The sequence below is a fragment of the Cetorhinus maximus genome, chromosome 22 (genome assembly GCF_964194155.1).
Source record: "Cetorhinus maximus chromosome 22, sCetMax3.hap1.1, whole genome shotgun sequence".
NCBI lineage: Eukaryota > Metazoa > Chordata > Chondrichthyes > Lamniformes > Cetorhinidae > Cetorhinus > Cetorhinus maximus.
Window position 1 is genome coordinate 8337259 of NC_135900.1, and position 12004 is coordinate 8349262.

The 12004-nt window shown below is 40.3% G+C and overlaps 1 protein-coding gene across 4 annotated transcripts in view; it reads right to left on the reverse strand.

The window, feature by feature from the left end:
• Nucleotides 1-12004, reverse strand: part of cep290 (centrosomal protein 290) — a 126416-nt gene that overhangs the window by 54120 nt on the left and 60292 nt on the right. For all 4 annotated transcript variants that reach the window (XM_078567761.1, XM_078567760.1, XM_078567759.1 and 1 more), the window contains 8 exons: nt 10420-10584; nt 9340-9489; nt 7374-7489; nt 6525-6627; nt 5601-5831; nt 4216-4389; nt 2890-3001; nt 557-762 (listed from right to left, as the gene is read on the reverse strand). In XM_078567761.1, the coding sequence (XP_078423887.1) occupies nt 557-762; nt 2890-3001; nt 4216-4389; nt 5601-5831; nt 6525-6627; nt 7374-7489; nt 9340-9489; nt 10420-10584 (1257 nt within the window). The remainder of the gene's footprint in view (nt 1-556; nt 763-2889; nt 3002-4215; nt 4390-5600; nt 5832-6524; nt 6628-7373; nt 7490-9339; nt 9490-10419; nt 10585-12004) is intronic.

Below are 12004 nucleotides of genomic sequence, written 5' to 3' on the forward strand. Positions count from 1 at the left end.
GCCATCCTTACCTGGTCTGGCCTACATGTGACTCCGGCAATGTGGTTGACTCTTAACTGCCCCCTGAAAAGGCTGAGCAAGCCACTCAGTTCAAAGGTAATTAGGGATGGACAACAAATGCTGGCATTGCCAGCGACATCCACACCATGTGAAAGAACAAAGAAAAAAAAATGTTCAGGTAGGAAAAAGCAACGAATTAACAAATGGGAACAACCCAGAATGAATTGAGCAACACTTTCAAAAAAATACCAATCAACAAGACTGTTGGTAAACTGTTAGGAAGCAGCAAGCTATTACCTAACATCAGATCGACAGATTATTTTAAAATTTGTTACAACCAGCACATTTAAAAAGGAATGCCTGTGAGAAATCATCGAATTTTACGAAACAGAGGAAGGCCATTCAGCCAATTGTGCCTGCAATGATTCTCTGAATCTATGCTCACACAATGTGCTAAGGTAGCCTGTGTATTTGTTAGTGTTTAACCAGAATGCTAATAGGCCCATTCGAATTTATTTTCTCACACACAAAACACATAAAAACCAGTGCACCATACTTCGGAGAATTTTGTTTCAAGTTCAGAGTTCCGTTCTTCTAGTTGTTTTAATGTGTTTCGCACATGTTCGTACATCTTCTGAGCATGTTCTGCTCTTTGCCGTTCATTTAGTTCCTTCATTTCAAGCATAGTAATCTTCTTGGAGATAGAGACAATTTCACTATTGGTAATTGCTTTTGTTTCTTTATCCATGGCAGTGGGACCTCCTAAAATAAACCAAAAACTTTAATCTGATTGAAACATACAGAATTCTTACAGGGCTCGACAGGGTAAATACAGGACAGGTGTTTGCCCTGGCTGAGGGGTCTGGAACCCGGGAACACAGTCTCAGAATAAGAGGTAGGCCATTTAGGACTGAGATGAGGAGGAATTTCTTCACTCAGAGGGTAGTGAATCTTTGGGATTCTCAGCCCCAGAGGGCTATGGAGGCTCAGTCATTTAGGGCAGAATTTTCTGCCTGTCGGGCGGGCGGGCAGCTCACCACCACCTTCTCAAGGGCAATTAGGGATGGGCAATAAATGCTGGCCCAGCCAGCGAAGCCCACATCCTGTGAATGAATTTTTAAAAATACTCAAGGATATCATAAATATATGGGACAAGCTGGAAGGACCAGTAGCTTTTTCCTGTCCATCATTTGCCATATATTCATTTTTAAAAAATCTCAGACAAGTGAAAGCCATTTCTCTTTGATATTCAATGGCACAATCATCACTGAGACCCCACCATCAACATTCTGAGGGTCACCAGTGATAAGTTGAACACTTTCACGATGGAAATAGTCAAAAAAACAATCAAGAAGCTCAGTATCAGGCAGGAGCAGTGTGATCAATTCATGCCTCTGTCGTTGGATCCAATGTCTACCCTTTCCTTCATTGGGTACACTATGCAGTACAACCAGCATGGGCTGGATTTTCATCTGTGAGGCGGATACTGGGAATAGGGAAATTTCCACGCTCGGCCCACCTGCCTTGGAATAAAGTGCCAGCAAACCCGGGATTTTCGTTCTGGGGCAGAGACGGGTGATAATAGGAGTTGGGCCTGGTGCCTCTGGAAAGAGTTCAGAGGCAGCCACAGGGGCTGGCCGGGAGCCAAGGTGGGCTGTTTAAAAGGTGTGCCTCAATGTTCTGGTACTTCATCCCAGTTTCAAAAAAATCAATAAAACAAACAACAGCCCTCTAGCCCTCATCCCACACACCCCACACACTCCCCGTGCCCCATCCATGCCAGCTCATGCCAATTCATGCTCCCACCCACTACCCATGGCCCCTCATATCCTCCATGCTGATTTATGGCACATCCATGCCCATTCACCCATTCATTATACACTCTGTACGGAACTAATGAACCGTATAGCACCGTTGTGGGAGAACCATCCCCACAAGGGCTGCAGTGATTCAAAGATCTCGGGCATCTAGGGATGGGTGATAAATGTGGTCTTTCTTGTTTGCCAACATCTTAGGATCAAACTTTACAAAAAAACAGCAGGCTCAATGTCTTGTAGAAACATCGGCCAGAATTTTTCCGTCGGCGAGTTGGGGGCGGGGCCCGCTCGCCGACGCGAAAATGACACGGGATGACGTTGGGAGGAACCCCCGACGTCATCCCGTCCTATTTAAATATTCAGGAAGGTGGGCGGACAGCGAAATCAGCTGTCTACCCGCTGACCTGTCAATGGCCAATTGAGGCCATTGACAGGATAATTAAGACAATTAAAGGGCCTGCCCACCCAACCTTAAGGCTGGCGGGCAGGCCAGGAGCCCCAGCGGGCTCCTGATAATACATGAAACCTCATCCACTGGTGGGATGAGGTTTCATGTCTGTTTTAAAAAAACTTTAATAAAGTTTTAGTCATTTTTATTAACATGTCCCATCTCGTGTGACATTGTCACATGAAGGGGACATGTTAATAATTTTTTTATTTTTCTATTTTTAAACTTTGAAGCACTGTCAGTGATCTCCCTGAGACAGCACTTAGTCTCAGGGAGATGTGCGCTCTTTCACGCGCATGCGTGAAAGAGCGCACTTTGGCAGCTGGAGAATCCCTCCCCCCCCCCCGCATAGGAAACGCATAGCACTTCCCGTCGGCCAGCCCGCTGGGTGGGCCTTAATTGGCCCACCCACTCAAAATGGCGGCGGGGCCCACTTCGGAGGCAGCGATTGGCTGCCCGCCCGCCACCGAGCCGGTGGGGCCCGCCCGCCCATCAAGGGAAAAATTCTGCCCATAAACTATTAAGCAAAAGACATCAAATTAAATAGGAGACACATAATACACTTACAACACAAATATTTATGAGTGTTGACAATAATTTGGGTAACAGTCACATGCCACTTGCCTAGTTTATCCATTTGTTCCCAGGCTTGCTCCAATGTGTGCAGCTTTTCCTTTGTAATTTCCAGCTCCTTGTTTAAAGCATTAATCTGCTCATGTAATACTGTATTTTCACCCTTAAAGAAAAACATGCCATTGGCATATTAAACTTGTCTTTTATTTTATTTCCAGCCCTAATTATTGCTAGCATCTCTGTTTATTAATCTCCTCAAGTAGCAGCAGCACACTATGTCCAGAAACAAAAAGTAAACAGCTTTCCTTTTTCCTCATAGCCTATTCTGAACAGGGATATGGTCTGGAAATTTTATTTAATGTGGAGGTGCTTTTTTAGAATCACAGAGTCATTACGGCACAGAAGGAGACTACTCAGTTCACTGAGTCTATGCCCAGCTCTCCGTACAGCAATCCAGTTAGTCCCATTCCACCGGTCTAACCCTGTAGTTCAGCAAGTTTATTTCCCCCCAAGTGCCCACTGAGTTTCCTTTGGATATCATTCATTGTCTCCAGCTTCCCCAGCCTGATCTCGCAGCTAAAATCTCTCATTACTGGAACCATTCCAGTGAATCTCCTCTGCAGTCCCTCAAGGACCCACAGATCCTTTCTAAAGTGGGTATAGTACTCTAGTTTTCTGCAGAATGCAAAGAGGAAAATCAGGTGGTTGGGGGCTGGTTATTGCACATTGGTAACGGAGCCATTTAAATTAATAGAGGGAAAATCAGGTGGGGCCTGTAATGAGTGGGCTATGCTTCCTGCCCAGATTTTCTTAAAAACCCAGGCAATAAAAAACAATAATTTTTTTCATTCTACAAAATCAATATTTGCTAAAAAGGTCAGTTTCCCAAACACAAAAGCTTTCATTTTGGAAAAAAAAAGTTCCAATAATTTGAAAACCAACCAAGACTCCTTTCCACATAAAGATTGATGGAATGATCCATTTTCCTAAAAGATATGTTTTCAATAAATGACTATTGCATCACTCACACTCTTTCTATATTACTCACACACCTTTCCCTATTATGCTCGAGAAACAAAAGTGAAAACAACTTACCTCAAGTTATAATAAAACAAATTAAAAATTGTAGTTAAAAGCAAAATGCTGAGGATGCTGGAAATCTGAAACAAAAACAGAAAATTCTGGAAAAACTCAGCAGGTTTAACAGCATCTGTGAAGGGAAAGAAAAACAGAGTTAATGTTTTGAGTCCGTATGACTCTTCTTCAGGGCTAGGTAGCATTAACTCTGTTTTTTTTTTCTCTCCACAGATGCTGTTAGACCAGTTGAGTTTATTCAGCATTTTCTGTTTTTGTTAAAAATTGTACTTATTTACCTACCTCTAAATGTTCTAGGTTCGTGGTTTTCTGGACTAACAGGTTGTCCTTCTGCAGCAGATCCCTATACTTAGCTGTGAGTTCATTATACTGCTTGTTAGCTCGTTCCAGATCTGATGTAGGTACACTTTCATCCAACGCTTTCTGCAATGCAGCAATTTTAAAACTAGCCATGTCCTAAAAATAGATTAAACAACAAACAGATAAGCACCACGTTATGATACAAAACAAAGTACTCTGTGCTTACATTAAAAACACAAAAGCCCAAGGTAAAGTTAGTAATTAATAAGCTATGGAGAAGATACCTTCTTAATGTTATTATTTCAGTGCTGTAACATGATACTTCAGTAAAATTTCTTTTCCCTCCCTAAGTTCAAATTCATTCAAGCATTTTGTCAAAGCAAACCTCAAAGTGGACAACAGAGCCACGTATAACACTTAAATGAACGTTGCCACTAATTTGCATATAATGAACCGTAGAGGCTGACAGATCCTGGTTTTTGAAGCTGAATGCTGCAACTACATTTAGTGCACTATTCAAACTGGCCGAATGGAACAGAGTTCTGTGGTGTTATGTCTTACAAACATTTTTCCACAGAATGATTGTTATCTTTAATTTTTTTTCTGTAAGTTAAAAAAGAGGCTCTGAGGCCGTGTGTAGTTAATATGTTAAGGAGTTAGCTTTGATGATATTTCTTTACAGGGAGTGTAAGTAATAAGCAATTCATTAGCTTCCCTCTGCAATTGGAAAACATTTAACAACTAATGTGGAAAATTGTCTTGATCCCTCTTTGACTGTGAATAAAGGCCGATAAACTGTAGAGATACAGACAGTCAGCCTGTTTTTTTAACGGGTAAGCTGTGAGCCTTTCACCAAAACTAGGAGGGTAGTTGGAAGTAATCTCATTTAAGTCAAGTAAGATGACTCAATGATATGGGGAAACATTGAATTCTTTATTTTGTATTATTATGCAAGAAGAAGTTGCACTGAATGAATTAAGTCAGTTTGATAATCACTGCAGGCTTGTACTGTGAAATAAAGCAAATTAAGGATTTATCTTTCCTGTCTCATCAAGAGTTTGTTGGAAAAATTCAAAAAACTCAAGTGTGAACAACACGAATATTTGGTTCAGAGGATAACATTGTTATACTCCCATGTGACAATGGTATATAAATAGATGTAGGGCAGTGTGAGTAAGACACTCAAACCAATTATTGAAAGCGAATGATGCCACAGCACCTGAGAAGATATCTATGGCAGACCTGAATTTGTAAAACTAGGTTTGTGCTCTGGTCATCAGCAACATCAACCCAATTATTTACATTGGAGAAAAGTCCAAGGAACCAGTTTCCTTCTTATTTTCCTTCTGCCTTTAATTAGTACTTGCCTTGAATCTCTGCAGGTATCCAATTCTTTCACCAACAGCTGTCTCCATGGCTATAATTTCATTCTTGAGTTTGTTATTTTCTTTCCTTAGGTGCTGTTCCATTTCTAGCAGGGTTGTGTAGCGCCTCGTTAAGGAACTTTCATTAACCCGTAGCACGGTTAATTTGCTAGTAATCCCTGCAAGCTTTTTCTTGATTTCATTGGGATCCATCTGAAGTGTTTCCAGTAGTTGCTAATTTAGAAGTGAAGAATAGTTACAAAGTCACACAATATGGTTTATAATTTTCTACGGGCAGAAACAAAACTTTTAAAGAAAGATTTGCTAGGAATTCAGGTGTGCCCAATTACAAGACGCACAGGACACATACTCTGTGTCAGAATGCTAAAGTCTGAGGTGTTCCTGATATTGGGCTTCCTGCTTGCTTTTTTATGGCCCTAGGTGCCTGTGTGGAGCCCGAAAACCAATTTCCAACAATTTTTAATTTTCCTGGTGGTGTGGTGATTTATATCCTGATATCACTCCTTCACTCTAATTTTAAGGATGTGCCCTTGTGTTTTGGTTTCCCCCAACAGAAAAAGAAAGTTTCTCTGCATCTACCTATCAAATCCTTCAATCATTTTAAACACTTCGATTAGATCACCCCTCAACCTTCTATATTCAAGAGAACACAAGCCAAGTTTAGGCAACCTGTCCTCATAATGTAACCCATTAAGACCGGTAACATTCTGGTGAATCTTAACTGTACCAAGGCTAATTTATCTCTCCTGCATTTCGGAGCCTAAAATAGAACACCAGATGTAGTCTGACCAAGGATTTGTAAAACTGATGCTTTACTTCCTCGAGTGAATAGCCAACATTCCGTCATGCTTTTTGATTATTTTTAGTACCTGTGCACTAACTTGTAGTAATTTGCAAAACACTTACATTGTATTCCTCAATTTTTACTTGATCTTGTTCCTTTAAATCCTCAAGCTTTTTCTTTTCTTCTTCAATTTTTTGAATATCTTTCTGCCAGGATTCCCTTTCACTGTACGTAAGAATATCAGTCATTATTTTTGAGTTAGTCATAGTATCGTGATGCCTTGAACCAATAAAAAGATTATCGCTCCTGCTTCGGTTCCTGAGTGGTTATTCAGGCAGTGACTGACCCGGCACAAATTATCTTTCTCATCCTCCGTAATTCAAAGGTCTAGAATTCGGCAAGTGTTCAGCCATTACTCCTCGGCTAGTCTCACTAGGTTAAGCATGCCAATTGAGTTTAGGTTTTCAGGGCGTGGTGCTTGGAGCCATAGAGAGAGACCCTGGATGAGTTGTCAAGCAAACTGCTGGGAAAACCACTCTTCCAGGTGCAGATTTTTTTTTCAGAGCATGTAATAGCGCCTCCTTTAAGCTAACCCTTAACTAAGAAACCAAGAAAAACTAAGGAAGCACTGGACTGACAATGCCATGAGTGACTTGTCTCAGAAAGGGACCCAGTCAGGCAAGTTCAGAACCAATAACAGTGGAATGAATTCATTTGGCTCCATTGTCATTGTAGAGCTTATGAGCAGGAGTTTAGTCATGGTGGCATAGCAGCATTGTTTGACATTAATGAGGCTTATTTCCCATTTTCAAAATTAATATTTTAATTGGTGCACTCTAGTGCCTCGTTTTCAATTAAAAGAACAAAATAACCAATACTGTACAGGATTATTCAAAATAACCAATCATGCTGAGCACAATTTCAGAAGTAGATAATGATCTGACATTGAGAAACAATTTGTGTTTTGATACCTTTGATATTCCTTATACAGCAATCCTTGCTGATGGCGAATTACTGCAAATTTGCGTTTGTGATCTTCAGCTGCCTCTTGCAGTTTTTTTCCTTCTTTCTCTTTATTTGAGATTTCCTAAGCCACCAGTAAAAAGAAAAAGAGTCTGTTGGGAACAACTTTGCAGGCAAAATGGTTAAATGGTTGGAGGAAATATTTCTAATTTAAAAAGGTTTGCGATTGATGAAGTACTGTGGCAGGTGGACTCATGCCTACATTTCTATTAATTGAGAGCACTTAACATGGAGTAGGTACTTGACCCAACTGAGCAGTTTTGGGGAACCATAAGTCAAAAAAAAAGCACTGAGCTGGTTAACTTTAACACTCTACTATTCATCAGCAGCAGAACTGGTAGAGAACAGCAACTAAGGATTGCCCAGGAAGTAATTTATTTTAAAGGAACATAAGAAGTTAGAAATGGAATTGCATGTCGTTTGGTCATTTGGGATCAAGGAAATGTGCCAAAGGCCTCTGGAAAAAAATATCAGAGGAAGCTCAAGCCAAGTTTCTCATATGCCTTCTGATCACGGGTCACATAGAGAGTTACTGACAAAGGCTAAGGACAGAGTCCTCTGCCTGTTAAGATACCAATGATTGAATGGGTCCACTTGCCAGTACCTTTCCAACTTAAAGTATGACATCTTATAGAACTCATTCCAGTTTGTCTTCTCCAGCTATCCTGGGAGATTCTACCCAGGGTGAGGAATGTTGATTGTATATTAATTGAGTGTTTAATTGTGTTCAGATTGTGGGCATTAACTGGGGATTTACTTGTGCTCTAGCAGCAGACTGAATCTGAGCTGGTTGAGCTTAGAGCTGCATATTTGTAGTATGTGTCTCTGTAAATAAAAGCTTATATATATGCAAAGATTAGGCTTCAGTTCTATCCTTCACCACCTGGATCTCAAAGATATAATAAGGTATGTGCTCTGGAAAATTTGAACTTCGCCTTCTCTAAGAGTGGAGAGACATGGTTGGAAGGGATTTGATGAGAGAAGGACATGACATGGGAGAAAGTGGAGAAAACGCAGTATGGGGAAGTGTTAGTTTCTTTTTGCAGGCAGCCTGTTTAGAACACCTTTACTCTTATTCGAAATGATGCATGGCTGTGAAATGTGAAACCTTCAAGATTTTAGGACTTTAAGATTATGAAAGAGTTTGAAAATGCAGACATAGGGACAACGTTTCCACCTATGGGAGAGAGCAAAACCATGAGCCATAAATATAAGATAGTCACCAATAAATCCAGTAGGGAATTCAGGAAGAACTTCTTTTACCTAGAGAGTGGCTACGATGTGGAATTGTCTACCACAAGGAGTAGTTGAGGCGAATAGCAGAGATGCATTTAATGGGAAGCTAGGTAACCACATGAGGATCTCTACGCAAAGATCAACCAGTTGACCAAAGCTCATGAATTAGGCCTACAAATAAAGAGTGGTGACTTGGCAAGATGTTGGAATGCTGTTGACTGCCAGTGAACCACACCACAGCAACAATGTCGTTTCAAGAGAAAAGAGGATAAAGTTAATTATAAAAATGTTTTTGTAAACAATTCTGAAATGAGGACTGTTAAGTTTTACTATATCTTTAAATTTTTTTATTTATTCACTGGGAGGGAGGCGTCGCTGTCAAACTCCCTTTGATTGAATTACATCTTTACCATTCTCAAGCAACCACTGGCCTATTTATTAACCTATTAGTAAAATGGTAAATACTATATCAAAAAATTGGTATGTTTTGCTTCTAAGAAACTGACATTCCATCAAACTTTGGAATCTCATAATTTTCTACCTTTCTTCATTTCACAAATTGATGATAAATTTAATCACATATACACATTCATGGCTTTAACATTGTAAATGGTAATAACAGAATAAGTGTTAGAACATAGTCTTAACTATTAATTCCAATGGAAAAAGTTTGAATACCTGTAACAGCTGCACCAAATATTCATTAAGAGTGTTGATGACATCAGTACTAGAGGGCACAATTCCTTCTGGCAGGGCGAGAGGTTGGAACAAAACACTGCATCCTCCAGACTGACGTAAGAGAGTTAATTCACTTTCAAGGTTTGTAATCTAAAGGAAATAGAAAGGCACTTCATTGAAGATCTCAGTAGGTTTTCCTTTGAAAACTGATTCTTGGGGTTTGGGCATCACTAACAAGGCCAGTATTTATTGTCCTTTCTCAGATGTCCTTGAGAAAGTGGTGGCGAGCCGCCATCTTGAAAAGCTGCAGTCTGTGTGGTGAAGCCACTCCCACACTGCTGTTGGGTAGGGAATTACAGGATTTTAACCCAGTGATGATGAAGGAGCAGGTAAGACATGTTCAAGTCAGGATGGCGTGTGTGTGACTGGAGGGAAACTTGGAGGTGATGGTGTTCCCACGCATCTGCTGCCCTTGTTCTTCTATTTTATTCAAGACTTATTCTTGGGATTTGGATAATACCAACATTTATTGCCCATCCCCAAATGCCCTTGAGCAATTAGTGGAGAGACACCTTCTTGACTACAACTGAGTGGCTTGCTAGGCTATTTTGGAGAGCAATTAAAAGTCAACCATATTCCTGTGGGCCTGGAGCCACATATAGGCCAGATGGGGTTAAGGGCCTTCTCTAAGGGTGGAGGTCGAAGATTTGCGGAAATACAATTATACTTAAATGATTCTTCTTCACCTGACGTATAAAGTTATTATTTGATGATCTCTCTCCTAACAACTTACTAACATTACGTAGAACTGAACTGAACTGCTAACTTGCGCATAGAGCAATTTCACATGAGAGTACGAGAACAGTGCCGCTTGTAACTTTAACCCCATGCAACCTAGCTTACCAAATCCATGCTCTTTGTGGTTGGGAGTTTAGCCACAGTGTCATTTGTGAGTTTACTTTTACTACCCTCCCACCCTTGATCTTATGGATTATGTTATACATAATTCCTTGAACCTGTTATGAATTGCAAGATACAGTAGTTAAACACCACGCCACTACAGATTTTTAGTGTACCAACCCTTTCAGTAGCTTTTGCCAGCTGATTGCCAGCAATGCCAGCCTCTTTTCGAGCCTCTTTAAGCTCCTGTCGAATTTCCTCATTTCTCCCCGTCAGCTGGTCCACCTGAGCTTTCAAGTGGACATTGCTGTCAAATTTATTTGTGGAATTCTTTATCTCGATTGCCTGAAACAACATTTGGTGCAGCTTAATTAGCATGTCAGCACATATTACATTTTTAGCCAGGTTAATAAGGCAAAGTTACTTTGTCACATATATAATAGAAAGAGTTTCAGACAGGAATGGTTCTATAGACCAATGCACAATGTATCAATGGCCAGTGGTATCAGGTTTCCATTGTTACCCACCTGCTAACTGTTACTCATTCACTTTTCTTCTGCTGTTAACTGCATGGGGCAAAGTGTAACAGAAAAATAAAGAATGTGCAACTAATGGTTACATTTGCCCAGGTTTTCTAGATGAATCTCCCAGTCTCCAAATCTTTCTTTTACGTTATTTCTGAAAGGCTTTTTCTGACCCCCTAGAATATATCTTTTGAAACCTGTTTGTAGATCATCCAGTCAGTATGCATGTCCCGCCGGAATTGTACATTGATAACTATGACACCAGGAACATAGGATCAGAAGGCGGCCATTTAGCCCCTCAAAACTGTTCCACTATTTCAGTAAGTCATGGAAGATCAGCATCTTAACACCATTTATCAACATTTACCCTGACAAGAGCCATAGTACAGCTCTCAGCAGTCATTCATCCATCATGCCACTTAGCTTGTAACAAAGACCATACGCCAACTTGGTGAAATCGCTCTAGCTGCTTCACGAAGTAAACGTAGTTAACAGTGAGGAGCCGAGTAATATACTTCCAGAAGACAGAGACAGACTAGTGAACTGACAGGCACATGGCAGGTGAAATTTAACGCAGTGAAGTGTGGAGTGATTCATCTTGGTAGGAAGAACGAGGGAAAGCAGTATCAACTTTAAAGGGGTACAGGAATAGAAAGATTGGGGGTGTATATACACAAATCTTTGAAGGTGACAAGATAAATTGAGAAGATTGTTAAAAAGGCATTTTGGATTCTTGGTTTTATAAACAGGCAACAGATATCAAAAACAAGAAGTTATCCTAAACTTCTTAGGTTCCAGTTGAAGTATATTGGCTAATTCTGAGATATCAAGGCCTTGGAATAGGTGTAGAGGAGATTTAACAGAATGAGAAACTAGAAAAGTTTGTTCTCCTTACAGCAGAGAAAGTTAAGAGGAGATTTGATAGAAGTGTTCATGAAGAAGGGTTTTAATAGAGTAATTAAGGAGAAACTGTTTCCAGTGGCAAAAAGATCAGTTATCATTGTACACAGCTTTAAGAAATTGGCAAAAGAACCAAAGGTGACACTAGGGATCTTTTTTTCTTTAAACACCGAGTTATTATGATCTGGAATGCACTGCTTCAAAGGTTGGTGGAAACAGATTCAATAGTAACTTTCAAAGAGGGATTGGATAAATATTTGCAATAGAAAAATGTGCAAGGTTATGGAAAAAGGCCAGGACAGTGGGACTAACTGAAAAACTCTTTCAAACAGCCATCACAG